At 34.1% G+C, this 20,054-nt stretch overlaps 2 protein-coding genes across 2 annotated transcripts in view; one reads left to right on the forward strand and one right to left on the reverse strand.

Annotated features, from left to right (window-relative positions):
- The window catches only part of POLR3G (RNA polymerase III subunit G), a 102,459-nt gene extending 101,636 nt beyond the window's left edge, over positions 1-823 (reverse strand). Inside the window, exon 1 of the mRNA XM_058727256.1 lies at positions 709-823. The gene's annotated coding sequence lies outside the window, so the exon portion shown is untranslated. The remainder of the gene's footprint in view (positions 1-708) is intronic.
- Positions 721-17,744, forward strand: CETN3 (centrin 3). The gene is made up of 5 exons (XM_058727283.1): positions 721-849; positions 2,622-2,757; positions 4,522-4,636; positions 10,106-10,297; positions 17,330-17,744. Exons 1-5 carry the CDS (start codon positions 833-835, stop codon positions 17,371-17,373), a joined length of 504 nt encoding a protein of 167 aa, XP_058583266.1. The 5' UTR covers positions 721-832; the 3' UTR covers positions 17,374-17,744.
- Positions 17,745-20,054: the final 2,310 nt, after the last annotated feature.

Consider the following 20,054-nt stretch of genomic DNA (forward strand, 5'->3'; position numbering starts at 1 on the left):
GAAGTTAGTTTTGAGGTGAAGGTATACGATAATGTGTATAAGCAGCTTACAACCCTGGGAAAAAAAGGACATTATCGAAAAATCAAGGAGAAAGAGAGCTAACAGAAGGTGAAGTACAGCTTCACCGTAAGTAGCCTAATAATCCAACCCAATAATTACACAAAAATAACCCAGAGCAACTGATTTAGAATCACTTGGCCAGTTTGTAAGGAAAAAAGAATGCAGATTCATATCTACTAAAATCAGAATGGGAGAAAAGGATGTTTAAGCCTGTGTTTTAGAACCCCCACCCAAAGTTTTAGAACATGGCGAAGCCAAATTTGGCAGACCTCATTCCCCGGCTACTCCCTCCTTCTAGACTGAGGATAGCCCACAGCGTGCCTCTTCTCCCTTCCTTCCTTTCCCTCGGAGCTGTCCGTCTTGTCTCCGGACAAGCGCCACAGACTACAGGCCTCCTTGCGTGAGGCAAGGTCCAGCTACCAACCTCCCTCTACCACGCAAATATCCAGACCCTTGCTCCGCAAAGGATTTGGGGAAACCGCAACAGGCCAATCTAAAGGGCGGGAGGAGGGGCAAGAGACCAAGAGGGAGGAGAGGTTTCTTTGATTGACGCTAGATACACCCAATGAGAGAAGAGGACGAATGACGCTTCCGCCTCAGAGGGCAGGACATTAACAATGTCAACCAATCCGGCTCAGAAGTGTCTACCTTGTGGGAGGTCCTTGAGGCCGCTGAGGTCGTTGGTGTCTGTTGAACGGCTCGTGGAAGTCGTGCTGCCTTGGGTAGGGCGTTAAGGTCGTTCTTGAGCGGAACGTCTCTGTCCGAAGAGAAAATGAGTTTAGCTCTGAGGTCGGTAATGAGGAGGCCGCAAAGCTCTCCACACCTCGCAGCGGGCCCCAGGGCGGGTGTGTGTGGAAGGGAGGCAGTTGGGGCCGAGGCGAGGAAGGGGATGCAGTTTGGGATGAGGGAGAGGAGTCTCGGCCAGCGTTCCCGGGGCCCGGACCCCTCACTCTGGGGGCCGTGGTGTGTCGTAGGTGATGAGCCCCGTGCATTTCTGCTGAGGTAGACACGTCTATCAGTGCGTTGGGCTTTGCACCACCAAAAAGATGGGCTGTTTTCGTTGCGAGGAGGGAGTGAAATATCGCGATGTTTCTTCTCGCGGTTTTTCTGCGAGAAATCAGGCCATGGAGCATCCCTTAGTTCAGCTCCTCCTTCCTGGTCTACGGCCCCACCTCAGCGGCAGTGCTGTCATCATATTTAACTATAAAATTTGGGAATAACATTAACCCCTCACTGCTCTTCTGCTAGGGTCCTATATTAAGGTATAACCGGAGACCCATTTTAATGACTTTAATTGGTAATCTCTTAAGATTTTTCAAATTTTTTAGTTTCTTTACCTTTCCTTCACTTGCGACCTCTAACCCCCTGTCTGTTGCCCCCAGCCCCGTGTAGACGTCAATACCTTAAAAATAGCTAGATACGCCTCTCTAAACTGGTGCCGCCTTCGGTTAGATTCCTGTGGGAGCCTTGCGTGGGGTCAGTTGTAGGTCTGTTGTGGACTTGGCCTTTCAGAGAAAATGACCCCGGGAAATGTTCGAGCTGGTATAAACCGATTTTCCTCAGCTTTATTTATTGTACGTCTTCGGTCACTTTCTAATCATCTCTTGCCTTTGTTGTAGATTTTAGAGAACAAAATACAGGCAAATAGATAACGTGTTTTACTGAAATCAACCCGAGTTTTACATTTTAAAGTTTTATGAGTTTGTTGGGTTTCAAAACTTGTTTTTATGCAGATGTTGCAGCGGCATTTGAAATTTTGGAACGCTAAGATCAGTATCTCTTAAGGAGGACATTTCTGGCTTTTAAAATAAAATTTCCTTTAAAAAAGTTGCCAGAGTTTATGAGAGACTAAATCTAAATTTACAAGTGAGATTTACAAAACCATAGACTCTTCACTTTATTATAGAAAATTAGCACACTCTTTTTTTTTTGTTTTTTTGGCGTTTTCATGGTTTGTTTAGACATATCAATGAAAGAAATTGTAAATAAAGTGCCAAACTTATGTGTAATCTAAATCACTTGTAACCTACCACGCTGAAATACTTTGTAAGTTAATTGTTAAATTTTAAACTTTTTTGGGTAGAAATTTAGGTAACTTATAAGTGATATCAGAAGTAAACCAAATACATAACGATCATCAGTTAGGAATTTTCCTTTGATTTTTTAACACTATGTTTAGAGCAATGTAAATAATGAATGCTTTGTTCTTTTGTTGGCGATTTTTTGTCATAAAAACAATGTTTTTTATTCAAGTTCTGATTTTTTCCTCTGTAGTATCAGTGAGAATAAATACAAAGCTAGAAGGAAAGAAAGGTCTTCATTTCTTTGAATAACTTGTAATACTTTTCACTTTTGGAAAGTGCAAATTTATAGCAGTTTAGACTATGGAATGAGCAAGGCTCATGTACGGAAGATTTCTGATTCTCCCACATAACTTCCTTTTTAGAAATTTAAAAAATTATTCAATCGGTTAATTTTTTTGTTGCATTTTAATCATCTGGATGCATAGGAGAATAGAATTAAAGTAGGCTAAAAAGACTTTGTTTCTTTTCATTTCATAGAAATGAGCTTGTGGTAGACAAAACAAAGAGGAAAAAAAGAAGAGAACTCTCTGAAGAACAGAAACAAGAAATTAAAGATGCTTTTGAACTATTTGACACAGACAAGGATGAAGCAATAGATTATCATGAATTAAAGGTAATAGTGTAATGTAAAATACATATTTTTCTGTTAAAATGATGTTCGTTTTTGATAATTGGTTAAAATACATTTCTAAAGTATTTTAACTGACTGGTTTTGGAAATATGAAACCGTTTGAAATGTTCACAGTTAAATGCTATAAGAAAATTGAATAATACTCCTAACATCTTTTTAGAAATTCCTTTTCATATTGTAAAATGAATAGTGTTTTAAATACAAAAATAAATTTCTTTGTAAGGCCTTATTTTTCATTCACATAATTAAAAGATTTCAAACTATAAGATTTAAACAGTTTTTACTGTATTCTTCTTCCCACTGTTTTTTGTTTGTTTGGTTTTTGGTGACTCATTCTTCTTTCACATTGTGAGAGTGTTATTTCTCTTTTAATTTGAACATGTTAGTAGTATATTCTTTATGTACTTTCTCTGGTGCAGACAACATAAATGATGTCTGATGTTGACACGATGCTAATGAGGAAAAATGTCAATTTTAGGGCCTAGAATTATTTCTAAAGATGCAAGGGAAAATTGGTGTTTAGGATAGTATAGATCTCACACTTAGCACAATGAGAAAGGCAACATTTTAATAGCTCTTTAGTTCTTTTTTTATTTTTTTTATTTATTTTTTTACTTACCCAGCTTTGATCCATTCTTGCTTTATAATGTCTCTTCCATTTGTTGCCATTGTTATTATTTTGGTTTGGGATCTTATTTCCTACCTAGAGCTTCTAGTTAACTCTGTATAGTACCATCAGGTTCATCTTTCTAAAATTCTTTCCTCATTTTGTTCATTGTTCATAAAACTAGTGGCTCCTCGTTATCAACTGCATAAAGTTCACATTCCTTTAATTTTTATTGAATGCCCTCCACACTTTTACTACTAGCTCCTTTTCTCATTTGCTAACCACTTGCTTCCACCTGGGCTCTTCCTGTTCAGGTAAGATAAGCAGCTCTTTTCACTGTCCTCAAACCTCTTTTTTATGGTATCTGTTTTAATACCAGTCATCCTTTTCTTATTGCCCTTCTACTTTATTTCATCCATACATCAGGGAACAAACGGAACCTCTCCAAGTAAGACTTCTTTAGTCAGTGTCATGTCTCTCTTCTTGTTAACAGAAACAGGATCTTGGATCTTTTCTTTAAACTCAGGGACCTGAACTACTTACTTAACAACTAATCGTGTAGATTCTTATGGTAACTCTTATTTTCATTCTTTTATCTCTTCTGTTGTATAAATTTTTAATATTTATGCTATGCCTTTTTTTTGCATTTTGGTTGTTAATCATTTGAGAGCAAATAACTTGTTAAAATGATCTGTATACTGGGTGCCTAGGTGGCTCAAGGCAGTTAAGCACCTGACTCTTGATTTTAGCTTAGGTCATAATCTCATAATTTCTGAGATTGAGCCCCACATCATGCTCTGTGCTGACAGTGTGGAGCCTGCTTGGGATTCTCTCTCTCAAGATAAACATTTAAAAAATAAGTAGAATGATCTGTACACTACGTCAGCCTATTGTATAGTGTATTTTATAAACACTTGATTGGTATGTCCTATAAAAGATATATAAATGAAAAAAATTGCCATTTAATTTCAGTAGTGGAGAAAAACTATCACTTTGTTTTTTTAGAGATATAAAACATGCAACAGAATTAAATGTTTCATTAATGTGTTTGCCCCTCTTAAGTCTGAAAACTTAAGAATTAGAAGTCACTTCTTTTGAAAGAGTGCTTGATAATTTGCTTTTCCCTTTTAATCCAAAAGGTGGCAATGAGAGCCTTGGGGTTTGATGTAAAAAAAGCTGATGTACTGAAGATTCTTAAAGATTATGACAGAGAAGCCACAGGGAAAATCACCTTTGAAGATTTTAATGAAGTTGGTGTGTATTTTAATAGTCTTTGTAATTAGCACTTGTTAGGAAATTATCTGGTTAATATTAGTATTTTTTTAATTCTCTGGGTTATGGAATTTTGTTATAGAACATTGTGGTATAATGTGGATCTCATATGGGGGCCGGGGGACACTCTTTTTACTTAATTTCAAAGAAAATATAAGATTTACAGCTTCCCTGTGGAATTTATCATTTTGTCTTTAGTTCTAAAGATTCTAAGGAACTATTGTGTAACTTTTTGTGGGAGGATGTTTTTCTAAGTAATATGTGTTTATATTATATGATAGAGGATGATCAAAAAATTATTTTCTTAGAGTAAAACAGAAAATTTGGTATCCTTTTGTATGGAAAATATTTCCTAAGACCATTCTGGTGTGTGATTTTTGTTGGCAGAGTGGGAGAAGAGAAAACCTGTAGCATTTGTTATCTTTGGCTCTAGATGAAGGGCATGCCTTCAGGTTGACACAGCTTATGAAGGTCTATATACTCTGAGTGACTTGATCTTGGTGAATAAAGTCATCTGTTTAAAGTTGCAAGTGGAGAGAAGATTGTGGTAAAGGAGGCATTTGGCAGACTTAAGCAGGAAAAATCATTGTAGAACAACCAACTAAGCATAATGTGTCATGAGCTTAATATGATTGAATTTTATACAGTTGATTTTAGTGAATTATTTACAGCATATATCAGGCTTTTTAGTATAGAAGATTCTGGAAGGCAAGGACTTTGTTATTATAATTTAAATACATTATGTAGAATATTATATGTAGAATGTATGTATATTCAGGTTTTTATTAAATAAATTTTCTAAACCATTGATAACCACTTTATATGGGTCATGATATATACATTTCATATGTTTTTAGAGATGTAAAAAATTTAGGAACAAATCCAGTTACACATACACACAAACTTTTTGTGTAAATATTCAGCAAGAAGCAATACACAAAGCAAAAAAAAAAAAAAAAAAAAAAGGCAGTTAGTACATATGGAAAAGATAGAGTCCTATCATTAAATCATTGTTTTTATTTTTTTAATCTGAAAACTCAAAATGAAAGTGAAGAGAGAAGTTAAAGGATGAGCCTAAAAGAGAAAGAAAGCACAACACAGAAGAACTTCAATTTATACACTGAGAAATAACTGTTTAGAGAAGCAGGTTGTCCCTTTGGGAAGCATATTGCGTGTGGTTTTTTGGTTTTGTTTTGTTTCGTTTTTTCTAATTGGTAGATTTATTGAGAGGAGGAGAGCCATCTTTATTCTTTCAGTCTTTCAATATTGAAGCTCTTGTATAGTTCGTGATCTTAGTCCAAGTTCCAACTTAGATTATTTATAGACAGGTGTTAGGATATAGTGACAATGATACCATTAGGAAAGAGCTGCAATTCAGGCACATTTGATACAATGTAGTGGCTTAGCATGGACAGTTTGAAACCAGATTGCTTGGGTTCAGATCTTGGTTTTGCCACTTACTAGCTGTATAATTTGGTCATTGTACTTCTCTGTGTCTCAACTATAAATTGGGGCTATCTTGTGGGTTGTGAGGAATAAATAAGTTAATAAGTAAAGTGCTTAGCAAGGGGCCTAGCTATAGTAAGTACTATTAAGTATTTGTTAGTATTACTTTAAAAATTGTCTTTGTTTTATTGTGTTTTAGTGCCTCGTAATAATTGTACATGCATCACTGGAACATAAAAAGTATTGTATTCCATGTATTTATATTTTTCTGATTACCCTGTTTTCATAGTTGCAGGCTATTTTAAGCATTATATCATTGTCATTAATAATTTTATGTAACACATGTCATCTTAAGTAAATACAGTTTTAAATTTGTGATCTTATTAGCAGTTGAAGCCAAAGTCCCATGCCATATTCACCTTTTCCTGACCCTCCATCTTTTCTGTGTTAATAACAGGGTATGAGGGTGGCTCAGTAGGTTAGGCCTCCGACTCTTGGTTTCGGCTCAGGTCATGATCTCACAGGTCCATGAGTTAGAGCCCCGCCTCTGGCTCTGCACTGACATGTGGAGCCTCCTTGGGATTCTTTGTCTCTCCCTCTCTCTACTCTTCCCCCCTCTCTCTCTGTCTCCCTCCTTCTGTCTCAAAATAAATAAATTAACTTAAAAAAAAAGAGAGCATGATTACTGGGTTTCTTCCAGAATTAATGGCCATGGGTAAACTTCTCTCTGACTTTCAAAGATTAGGCTTTTGACCTGCTTGAAAATACCGTCAGTCAAATAAAAATTTATTATTGTTTAGAAATTGAAGTCAAGAGCTCTGTATTCTCTCCATTTGTGGATTATTTTTCAATAATAACTGACCACAGATGAAGGTATGTTTTATACTTTGGGACAGATAACTCAAAATCAGAACATTTGAGTCTTAGTTTTAGGTATCATCTATTACTAGTGAAGGATACTGTTCCACAGATATTTCTGGATGAAGTCTGACACGTAACCAGAATCTTTGGGCACATTCCATTGCCTCTTTAGAATAGAATATTGTATTACCATTTTGCTTTGCTTATTTAACAAATATTTGCTGATTTTTTTGGCATTAGGTACTGTGTTGGGTTTAGGGAGGGGAATTAATTAGAAGTTACCAAGAGGGTCTTTCAAGGAGCTTACCATTTAAATGTAAGTAATAATAAGCTGTGGTGTTCTGTGGTAAATTATAATTTTGTTTAAAGCAGGAGTTGGCAGAGAAAGTAGTTTAGACAGAGACCTTATGCCCCCACAAAGGCTAAAATATTTACTATCTGTTTTTTGACAACAAAAAGAATTGTCAATTCTTGGCCTGGAGCAATTGAAGAAGACCTTGCAGAGAGGATTTTTAATTTAGGCCTTTGGGATTGTGAATAGGATTTCATCCTAAGGAGAAGATTGTGGGACGCAGTAGAGAAAGACATTGGAGGCAGAGAAAACAGCAACAACAGGGTGGTACTGGAAGTATAGTATGTTTGAAGTGGAAGATAGTATTGGGCCAAATAGGTAGTCTTGCATCACATATAGAGCTTGGAATTTAGTCAGCAGATGATCATTGTCAATTTCTGTGGAAGAGAAGATATATTTTAGAAAGGTAACTCTGTTGAGAGTATTAAAGATGGGTTGAAGGGCAGAGAGACTGAAGACAGAAAATAATAGACTTTTTATGCTGAGGGTGGTGAGAATGAAGAGAGAGGCCCATTTAAGAGTAAAGAGGGTAGTATCCTTAGCACTGTAGTAATAAATCGCTGATTAGGTTAATCAGCTTAAAAAATGTTCAGACTTCAAATATGAGAGATTATTTGTTAATGATGCTGTTATCTTTTTTGAGATCAGGCATCAAAACAACAGCTATCTTGGTGATAGTGGGAGGAATTTGAATTCTGAAATGTTGAGTGTAAAATAACTTGTATTTTTGGATAGAAACCCCCGAAAGGCAGTGAGAAATATAGTTGAAGCTGTATTTCTAGCAGCACCTTTAATGATTTTTTAACTTTTAATGTGATGTTTTCTAATGTGCTATGTTCTTAAGTGATTTTTATAATGTGTAAGATCTGTTTTTAGGAAGTATATTTATGGTAGTATAATTTGAAAATAAAGTTACATGGACAGCAATTTGTGAATTAGATTGAAGTCACCTAAGTGTATATTAGTTGATTTATTTTCTTTGGAAAAAAAATGTGTTTCTTACAATTCTACTTTGTAGAATAGGAATAGAGCATGAAGGCATGGAGGAGAGTCACCATAAAGATACCATGTTTTAGCTGTCCAGAATTATGGGTATTTATAATTCCTGAGAAAAGTTGTATTCTAAGGCAAAGTATTGATAAAAGATTATATATACACATAAGTCTGAAGTAACTAACACAATTAAAGCACTAGTGGGATAAGAATTTATACATCTTGGAGCCCCATCTGTTCCCCACATCACCCTGTTGCTTCTTTAAGTACATTAATACTTTCAGCAAGCTGCTTTTTTGGTTCACCTGTCATGTAAATTATTTAATTGGTGAAGAAAATTTCTTAACACTTTTTTTTTTCCTTGTCCTGCTTTTTTGTTGGGACTAAATTCAAAATAAGTTGAGTATGAGCCATAGAGTTAAGCATGGTATTTTATTTTGGTGTTATGGCTGTGTATATGCCAACTCCTTTTTGACTGAATATTTATGAGCTTGGGTGATTTGCATACTTATAGTAATATACTTCAATTAGTTACTTGAAAGACTTTTTGGATACAATTAACGGGTAATAGAAAACTATTAAACGTATATGTAGATGATTTAACGTTAGCTTAAATAGGTACTTACTCTAAAGCTTACTTAACCAAATACAGTGATAGTACAGCAAAACAACAATAATTTTTTGTGGGCTTGAATTGTATTTTTCCTTTTGAGTGCATTAAACTTTCCATCTATAAGCATTTGCAAGTTTTTAATGATTCTGTCAACCTTACTAGAACTGAATTATTTTTAATGGCATGATGAAAGTCATAAATAATTTTTGTTATAGTAGTAGACTAGCTTGTAGAATTACTTCAGAGATGTTTACTTAGATATTTTCAGATTTTTATCTAGTAACTGAAAAAATTTTATACCACAGATTGTTACTTTAATTTTTATTGTTGTGGCTATTGATTAATGACTGTGAATATTAAAAATAGTGTTTAAGTTTACTACATTATTCTGTATTACTACCTTTAATCTATTAGAATATATTATTGCTGTTGAAGTCTGATATTCCTCGCTTTTAATTGTAGTTTTTTGAGAGTTATTATCTTGGTGAACAAAATGGGCGTGATTTTAGAGAGATCTTTCCAGACTTTCTTTTTTTGGGGGCAGAGGGGGAGAGGTGGTTCTTGCTACAGTCATATTCAGTAACTACTTTTCATATTTTTGAAAACCAAGACTTTCCTCAAATCATGAAGCTATCGGTAGAATTTTCGTCTGTCTGAAATTGTATCTCTGTCGATGATGGCAGTGAATTTGTCAGGAATTTTTGGTCTTTATTACAGGGTTAAATTTAAGGAACCATAATGTGCTTAAGTTCAGCCATCAGACAGCTTTTATCTAAGTAACTTTAATTGTTTTGTTGATATACCATCTCTATAGCTAAGTTACAAACTCCTAGACTTTTTTGTTTGGTGTTAGTGGAGCCTAGTACAATTCTTGATAATGGTAGACCTTAAATAAATATGGTATGTAGTCCTTTTTATTTTGCCTCTGTGTGTGATAGTTTTGCTTACTCTTATAATAGGATGAATTGTTGATAACATAAAGATTAAATTTTAAAACCCAGATTTGATTTTTATAATTTGAGTTTTACCTTTTGGGTTCTCGGGCTCTGATTTGGCATTTTATTATCAAACTAAATGTTGAAAGATTCACAACTTTAATTCTCATCTAGTACTTTTTGATTTCACGAATGCATTTGTGATTATGAAGTGTTTTTAAATTTTTTTTAAAATTTCTTTTTAACTGTAGTGACAGACTGGATATTGGAAAGAGATCCACATGAAGAAATATTAAAGGCATTTAAACTATTTGATGATGATGATTCAGGTAAAATAAGCTTGAGAAATTTGCGACGTGTTGCCAGAGAACTGGGTGAAAACATGAGTGATGAAGAACTTCGGGCTATGATAGAAGAATTTGATAAAGATGGTGATGGAGAAAGTAAGTTTTGAGTAAAACACATATTTTAGGTATTATTACTGATATATGCATATAGTAAATTTGTCTAAAATCAAATGATTTTCAAGACTCATTGTAAAGTATCTCTATTTGGTATAATTGTTGTTCACCCTATAGTGGGGTTTTTGCATAAACATTTCACATAATTCAATTTAGAATGAAGCAGACCTTTAAAACCAAATAAACTGGTTGTAAAATCAAGTTCCACACTTCAGGAAGGTACTTTACTTTTTGAGCATCACCAAAATCTTTCCTTGAGGATCACCAAAATCCTTTTTGAACATCACCAAAATTTCAGCTACTTGGTAAAAAATGTCCACTTTTTAAAAAGTGTTTATTTTTTTAGAGAGAGATTGAGTGACTGTGTTCATGTGTGTGAAAGTCGGGAGGGGCAGAGAGAGAGGGAGAGAGAATCCCAAGCAGGCTCTGTGCTGTCAGCACAGAACCCGTCACGGGGCTCTGTCCCACAAACCATGAGATTATCATTGGTGCTGAAATCAAGAGTCAGACGCTTAACCCACTAAGCCACCCAGGCACCCATAAAACATCAGCCTTTAATGACTTCTTCCTTAAACTACATGCTCTTCTAAACTGTAACTAAGTTCTATTGTTTCTACTCTTCAAATGTTTTGAAACTGTTTTATGTCTTTGTTTACTGCTGCTGCCCTAGTTCTGGCCCTAATTTCTTTGTAGGAATGTTATTATAGCCCCATTCATTATTTCCTTGAATGCCTGCTGGATATGGTGCCTTATGTGCAATCTGGTGCTGCTACACAATGAGGAAGGCAGATGTGGTTTCTGCCCTTACTGACTCTACAGTCCCTTTACCCTCCTAATTGCCCTCTATGCCTATGAGCCTCTACCCTCTAATTTAGTTTCTTGATAACATTCTTTTCTTTTTTTTCAACGTGTTTTTTTTTTTTTTTTTTAATTTTTGGGACAGAGAGAGACAGAGCATGAACGGGGGAGGGGCAGAGAGAGAGGGAGACACAGAATCGGAAACAGGCTCCAGGCTCCGAGCCATCAGCCCAGAGCCCGACGAGGGGCTCGAACTCACGGACCGCGAGATTGTGACCTGGCTGAAGTCGGACGCTTAACCGACTGCGCCACCCAGGCGCCCCTATAACATTCTTTTCTTAAAATACAGGTTTGATGATGTCATTCCTCTCTTCGAACACTGAATGATTCTTCACTGCCTACAGAGTAAATTTCAAAGCTCTCTAAGATAGATTCTGCCCTAACTATCCAGTTTTATTTCCTACTGAGCTCTTCAGTGTCCTGCTTTAACTTTCACCTCCCATACATACATGCCTTGACCAAATATATTCTACCCTGAAAACACTTTTTTATGCCATGCCATTCCTTAATCCTAGAATATTGTAATTGCCAGTTCCTGTCTGCTAAAATGTTAGTCTTTCTCTCTGATTCATTTTAAAATTCCATTTTCTCAAGCCTCCTCTTGGTGGCCTCTGTATGAGTTATGGAGACTGCCATTGAGGGTCCATAGCATTTAGAGGAACACGGTATTTGACAGTTCTGTACAATGCCTTCTGTTAGTTATTTACATGTGTAACTCTCCAATATATTATAAGTTCCTTAAGAGCAGTATGGAATCCTATAGGGTGAAAGGCCTGAGGCTTTGGAAACCTACAGATCTGGATTTGAATTGAATCTCTGCCACTTTACATAGTTGCTCTGTAATGTGCGAGTTTTCAGTGTTTTCTGAGTTGTGGTTTCCCATTTATTAAAGTGAGAATGGTAATACCTTCCAGGTGGTTGTAAGTATTTTAAAGGAAGATATTTGAAGGTGCCTATTACTAAATGGAAACTTGTTTTCCTTTTTTTGTATCTTTACTTATCTTTATATTTTCCTGCATTTTCTTGAACACAGTGAGTGCTCTGATGTTGGTTGATTTAAAGCCCTGACCCAGGAGTGTGTATTACAGTAGATACATGTTGATAGAGTATCACCTATACATACATACATAAATATGTACATAATACATACTTTACTTTGGCAATACTGTCATGCTTTAATAAGGAGGTAAGACAGTAGCTATAAGTTCAGGTTTGTAGATTGTACTTTAGAGTTGTGTATTATACTTTCTCATATTTATGTAAATATTATTTGAGGAATATAAAACTTTTTTTTTAATACTAGTTCTTTGAAGGGTGTTGATAGATTTATATTTACTTATTTATTTATTTATTTATTTAAAATATAATTTATTGTCAAATTGGCTAACATACAGCGTGCACAGTGTGCTCTTGGTTTTCGGGGTAGATGCCCATGGCTCATTGCTTACACACAACACCCAGTGCACATCCCAACAAGTGTCCTCAGTGCCCATCACCCATTTTCCCCTCTCCCCCATCCCCTCAACAACCCTCAGTTCTCTGTATTTAAGAGTCTAATTATTTTTTAATGTTTATTTTTGAGAGAGAGAGAGAGAGAGAGAGAGAGAGGTGGGGGAGGGACAGAGAGAGAGGGAGACCTAGAATCTAAAGCAGGCCCCAGGCTATGAACTGTCAGTATAGAGCCCAACATGGGGCTCAAACTCAGGAACCGTGAGATCATGACCTGAGCCAAAGTTGGATGCTTAACGGACTCAGCCACCCAAGTGCCCCTGTTTATATTTTAAAACAAAGATGGTTTTTAAAACAAAGATAGTATCCACTGCCTTCATATTTAAAAAATTTTTGTGTCTTACCAAGCTGTTGGCTGTTACCCTAACTAATTTCAAAGCAGCTCTGTTTTATAAAGGTACTATCTTAAGTAGCATAGAAAATCTTGGTATGTCTATTTCATAAATCGTCAGTAACGGCTACTACCTGTGTCAAAAGATTAGAGTTATTTTCTTTTCCTGTGTTAGGCACATGCAAATTAGGTTTTGGTATTAGCTTAATTTGACATTAGAGGAAAATATTAATTATGAAGCTGCCTCTTAAATTTAAACAATGTGAAACTTTGCATAGAAAATGTGTCCCATTTCTTACATCTCTTGTTAGTCCGCTCTGTTTGTTGCTTTTGAAACTCAAGAGTTCAAGCCCCATTGCTTGAAGATTTTAGTGCATACTTACTTAAAACATTACTTTGGTTCTCAATGCTAACTTTACTTTAAGTCACTGTATAACTGTTGCTTGGGCATCCTACTGTCATTTGTTTAAATGACTAACAGGCAAGTAACATTTTTTCTTTTTTTTCTAAGAGATTGGTTACAAATATAATACAGTGGTGCATAATCTTTTATTGTTAAGATTTGTCTTTTATGCAAGTGGAGGAAGGTGTTCTTAACATATTAAATTCATCTAATCTAGTATCCAGTCTGGGATTTGAATTTCTGGGGGGTGAGGGACTTCTGAAGTATTACATGGGGTCTAGGTGTATGCATCAAATATTGTCTTTGACCATATGAATAATAGTCTTGCACATGCATACATATACTACTGTTTTTTATTTATATCTATAAATGCTCTTGTAATTGATAAATATACTTTTTCAGAATTCATAGTAGCTATTTTATATTATCTGTTTCTCAAACAAGATGTACTAAGTTTATTATTGTGGCAAGTCCAGGAAATCATTGTTGAAAGACATTTTCATATTCAGAAACAATGAACTGTAATCCATTTTTAGTCTGGCTTTGGGATATTGCCATAACTTACATGGGTCTCTGTAGCTGTATGAAAACCTGCCTATTTTGGAAAAAGTATGAGTGGCATTTTAGAAAAACTTGTTAATTTGATTAATTTGGATTCTTTTGGCTGCAGTTTTGTTTAAATATAACCTGTTTTCTTTGTATATGTTAAACTAGTAAAGATCATAATACTTGCTGTCTTTTTTTGTAGACTTTGGTAATTCTTCTGTCTTTATGAATTTTTCATACTTTAGTATTTAGGAGCAGTGAAAATGAAATGTTGATTGTGTATTTAGAATAATAAATACAGTGAAGGAGTTAAAGGAAAAAAAGATATAATGCAAGATCTAAATAGAGCTGTGCTAATGATACAGAAAGAATGCTTTCCCAATTATCACTCCCAAGATCTGTAAAACACAGTAAATATTTTTGGAAAAATCAACATTTAAAAACCCAAAGTGGACCATCTTTTAAATAATTATGATAAGTATTAACACTTATTTAGTAGTTAATACTTGTTAGATTCTGTGCTTGGCATTTACATTGTGTATTATGTCACTTAATTTTCATAATGGCTTTTGTGAAGTAAATATAGTATTATCTATATTAATGCATAGGATAGATGGATGCATCTATAAATGAAGAAACTAATGTTCCAAGAGATTTATAACCTGTTTATGCTTTTATCCATAACACTGTGTTACCTCTTATGCTAAAAAATAAAATTAGGTTTCTATGTTTATGGAATTTTAAAAATTACATGCTATTTTAGTATATAAAATATTCAATACTCAGCATTCAATAAAAGACTCAACTGTCACTTCAGATGCTAAAATTTGTCTAAATTTTGCTAAAATTTTCCTCTAAAGCCAGGTAGTCTCTAAGGTACTTAATCTACTTAATTTGTAGATAATTTATCTTTATTAGGTAATAAATTCTGTATTTAAAATACCTGTAATAAGATTAACCCAATGAAGTGATTGATTTATGAAAATTTTGTTTAAAGAGGTAGTGTAGGAGGGGCACCTGGGTGGCTTAGTAGGTTGAGCGTCCGACTTCTGCTCGGGTCATGATCTCACGGTTTGTGGGGTTTGTGAGTTCAAGCCCTGTGTTGGGCTCTGTGCGGACAGCTCAGAGCCTGTATGTAGCCTGCTTTGACTTCTGTGACTCCCTCTCTGTCTGTCCCTCCCTGCTCATGCTCGCTTGCTCTCTCTCTCTTTCAAAAATAAACATGAAAAATAAAATAAAATAAAGAGGCAGTGTAGGAGAAAAGTGTTATATTTGTTTGATTCAATAAATATTTTATCAGATGCCTATTTAAAGGTGGGCATTGTGCTAGATTTATTAGTATAGAAACTCGATATATGATTGATGGAGAAAGTTATGAAGCTATACGAAAGTCAAAGATCACTACTAGAATTTGTAAGATCATTGAAAATATTACAGGTTATGTGTTCTACTGTGTCATAATGTCTTGCAGATGTTTAGTATTGAAATGCATGGATTCATGGTTCATTACCAGCTTCTGGCCAACTTATTCTTCTTAACTTCTTAGAGCTTATTTTTGCACTATTTTCTTTTTTTAACTATGTTGCTGAAGGTATTCTCATACCTTAGCTTTCTTTCCACTTCCTGTCAAACCAAATCCTATGTTTTATTTTAGAGCCCAAATCAAGATTTATTCTTGCCGAAGTTTTTCTCAGAAGTAATGATTTTTCCCATTATGATGGAATTTTTTTCAACATAGATATGTGTATTATTTTAATAATAGATCATGTTTTGTCTTATACAGCAGTTCTCTGTTTCTGGTATGAAACATGACGTACATGATTATTAAAACTGGAACCAGTATATTTTTTTCATTCCTGATGTACATCTTTCATCTCCTCAATGTGTTTTAATTGGTTAATATTTTTCTAACTTTTCATTATGAATTTTCTCAAACATAGAGGGAAAAAATATTAGTACAATACGCACCTTTATACCTTCTACCCCTTCTACCTAGATTCAGCAGTTAACATTTTACTGTATTTGCATTGTCCGTAGTGTGTATTTTTTTTCTGGATCATTTGAAAAATACGTCCTGAACTTGACCTCCCTCACATTTTAGCATGCATCTGCTAAGAATAAGGATATTGTTTTTCAAAATTATGATACCATTGTTACTCCTAAGAAAACTAAAAATAATTTTATATTACCTAATATCTTCTTCACTTAAATTTCAAGATACTGTAGATTAGGAACCCTGGTGTCTGCTTTGGTATATTACACAACTCTTAGGATGGTGTAGGCATTCACTAGGCAATTAAAAATGTTTGAGTCATTGGAATGTTTTCATATATTACCATGTAGAAACAACCTAAAAAGATAATCTTGTAGTTCAGTATTTTCAGATGAAAAAATTAAGACACAGAACTGTTCTGTATCAGAGATATGACTGGAATCCAGATCTTTCTTTTCCTCATTCAGTGTTACTATTATTATCAAAATGATCATTCATAACCAGTGTTTTGTTAAGGTATGTGTTAAGTTTTGGACCCCATGAAATCACCTGTTTTACAAAGAGGGAGCATTCTTTTCTGAACATTTCTATTAGTAATTGTGTATATTTGTATATATTGGTTTTAAAAATTATATTTAATAAGATTATTACCTATTTATTTCTAGGTTGCCTTCTTAAATATGGTGCTTTATACACTGTAGGTTCTTACTGAATTTTATTTATAGTTTTGGTAACATTTTCTGTTTATGAGTGATGGTTTCTGCATTTACATCTATATTTTATAGTTGCTGTATTATCTAGCTAATTAAGATTAAATTTGTACCCTTTAAAATTACTATTACTCTAGATGTTTTCAAATATTTTTAAGTGGCTTTTAAATATATAAAAAATCAAACAACAATTTGACTTTTTAAAAAATTCTATATTTTCTTCCTTTAGAATTCTAATGTACATGTATGATAGATTTAAACTTGTTTATGAAGGAAGGGATTGCTAAATGAACTCATAGAATAAAGATAATAAAGAGGCTTTTTTAACCATTTAAAAAATTAAAAATTTCAAGCTTTAAAACTATTTTTGCTAGTGTATGTAAATATTGTCATTATGATAGACTTTTTTGTAACTTAAATAATATGTCTTTTCTGTCATTAATATTATATTCATATTGTTTATCACATTATATATTTTTGTATTCATGAGGTTCTACTTAATAAACGTGGTCAACTTCCTATCAAAGAAGTAAAAGCAAAATAATATGTCTTAATTTATTAACAATTTTGTATAATACAAAATTTAAAAATACTTAGTATAAAATAGTACAATTGTCCTGTGAAGAATTTGTATTTCTGACTTATATTTTCTTTCTTACCGCAGTAAATCAAGAGGAGTTCATTGCTATTATGACGGGTGACATTTAAAGAATTACAAGGATAAACACTAAGAATGTTGCAGTTACATCTCATATTCTATTTTTGTGCTGGAGCCATGTTAAAAAGAAACCCAACTTAGTTCTCTTTTTCCAAAAGGACCAAAAATAAGTGTCTTATGTATTCATATTTTACTACTGTTAATTTTCTTTGTATGAGCAGTATTGTTAGCACTCTAATAGTTTAGCTTTGTATTTATAATATAGCTTTTATATATATATATATAAAAAATTTAAAAAATTGAATCACGTGGTACACATTCTCTGAAAGTTTTTTATTCGGCATCAGTAGTCACTTTTGTTTTGATGTACACATTATGCAGACTTTCATTAATAAAGTCTTTATTTTAGTAGTACTTTAAAGTATGGTAAATTTTCTGTTTTATTTTGATTCCGAGTGTCTGTTAATGCTCAATAGTATGTTTCTTAAATCTTTTCTCTTTGAACTACTAGTTTCAGAAAAAAAAATTGAAATACATATAGCAACAGAATAGCACATTTTTCCATTACAGGTTTGACATTTTATATTTCAATACAGGATGATGACTCAATACACGCATAATTCCTTTTTTAAGAGTCATGTCTTGCAGTTTGGAAGGAAAAAGTGTGCATATAGACCCATTTATCCTCATGTATTACGTTCGATAACACTTCTCGTGTCTTAACGTAAGTTGTGACAGTTGAATCTGGATATTTCCTTAAACTAATTGAGTACAGTTTGAATCGTCTGATTTCTTGACAAAATGAAAGATTTAAATTTTGGAATTGTGATCTGTTAAGATAATTATCACTCAGTGAAACGTCACAATGATGAAAATAGAAAACTAAGCCACAGAAATATTTAAGATTATGTTTTACCTGTATAAAGGAACATTTTGTGATTCAGCAGGAAACAGTAGAGACAGACTTTCCAGGTATTGGTGGGCTCTTCTGCCTTGTAGAAATGTATGTTAGGGGGGAGACAAGTGGTAATGGGAGATAGGTTGTAGGGAATTGGTACCCATTCTGATCCTTCACTGATTATCTGGTTCCTGCTGGTAGGGACTCTCTGGAAGAAAGTTGTCTATTTCAGTGACCTTTCTTTAGATTTCTTGCTTTAAATTTAAAGTACAGTAATAATTTGATGCACTTGAAATATTGTGAGCTTCCTAGAGTATTCCATAAAGAGTTAACCCACTAGAAATTTAACAAACAAATCAGTAGGGAATAATATAACAGTGGTGACACTTCAAATAGTTAACTAGAAAGCAAGATAATTGCTCACCATATTAAAATTTAATTTTGAATATGAAGTCAATGCTCACAGTAGTAATATCCAGGGCAACAAATATTCTTTGAAATTAAAAAAAATTTTATCACCCTTATTGATGAATTGCCTTCTATGTCTTGATCACAAAATATGTTGATTTCCAGCAAATTAAAAAATAAACGTGAAGAGTAAAACACAGGTAAAAATAAATCTAGGCTTGCTTGTCTTCTGCCACTTTATTAGAACAAATAATCCAAGCTACTTTTTGTCGCTTACTAAGATAACTTCTTTATTCTTAATATAAATACTTATTCTTTGGGATACCAGCAGTTTTGTTTCTTCCCTTCTTACTGTGGGTTGAGGGAAGAGTGCCCACCTTAGTTCGTCATGTTTGTGGAAGTTTTCTCCTGCAGAAGGGTGTGGATAATTTTTTCACTGTTAACAGTAACTATAGAGTTGAAAGGCCAATAAAATGGCTAGTAGAGGTGGGAATAAAAAGAAAAGAGTGAATTTGCTTTAAGAAAGAAGGAAGTGGAGGTAGATATTCATCTCATTTATCATATTTATTGTCATATTTCTCATGAAATGGCATTTTGTGATGTATAAAAATATTTGTTTTTGCTAATTTGCTAAACTTGCCTGCTTAATTGCTGTTGGGCCTTGATAGTTTGGGATTTGTCAGCTAAGGTCTTTTCCTTCATCTTTGTTACAAGCTAACGAGCCTATTCTCTAAAGTATGTGCCTGTTAGCAACCCTTAGGTTAGAGTGGTGGTAAGTTTTTGAGATGTGGAGGAAATAAACATACCTGTTATGCACTTAATAAATGATGGGTACTGTGCTAGGCTTATTGAATTCTTTGTTGCAGAAAATCCATACAATACTTCTAATGGAAGACTTCATTTTTTTTTTTTTTAAGTTTATTTATTTTGAGACAGAGTGAGTACGAGAAAGGCAGAGAGAGAATCCCAAGCAGTCTATGCTCACAGCATGGAACCCAGAGCCTGAAGTGGGACTTGAACTCATGACTTGAGCCAAAATCAAGAGGCAGGCACTTAACCAGCTGAGCCCCTCAGGCACTCCTAATGGAAGACTTTAAAATTAAGTTGATGTGCCTGTGTTAATGGCCTTACATCAGCAAACACCACAATAAGTAGATTATCCAGTTGAGTGGCTAATGGCTTCAACTTCAAAAGCCATCTTTCTGATACTAGTCTCTGGAAATAAATTTTCTGGGGGATTTACTAGTGGTGTGTTCTTTAAAAAGATTACAATGTTTTGAACACCAGTGTGAAGAAGGCAAAAGAATTTTTTAAAAATCACTTAAAAATTACATAAGTAATGCATAAAGATGTTATATAAAATAAAGGCTAAAAAAAATTTTTTTAACTCCTATCCCCACCCCTCTGAATAATATCAATGTCAGA

The sequence above is a fragment of the Neofelis nebulosa genome, chromosome 1 (assembly GCF_028018385.1).
Source record: "Neofelis nebulosa isolate mNeoNeb1 chromosome 1, mNeoNeb1.pri, whole genome shotgun sequence".
NCBI lineage: Eukaryota > Metazoa > Chordata > Mammalia > Carnivora > Felidae > Neofelis > Neofelis nebulosa.

What these genes read in the sequence shown, in the direction of transcription:
- CETN3 (XM_058727283.1), top strand. An exon ending in TGAAGATTTTAATGAAGTTG is followed by an intron (nt 4,637 to 10,105) that starts GTGTGTATTTTA and finishes TTTTAACTGTAG; the next exon opens with TGACAGACTGGATATTGGAA. An exon ending in TAAAGATGGTGATGGAGAAA is followed by an intron (nt 10,298 to 17,329) that starts GTAAGTTTTGAG and finishes TTCTTACCGCAG; the next exon opens with TAAATCAAGAGGAGTTCATT.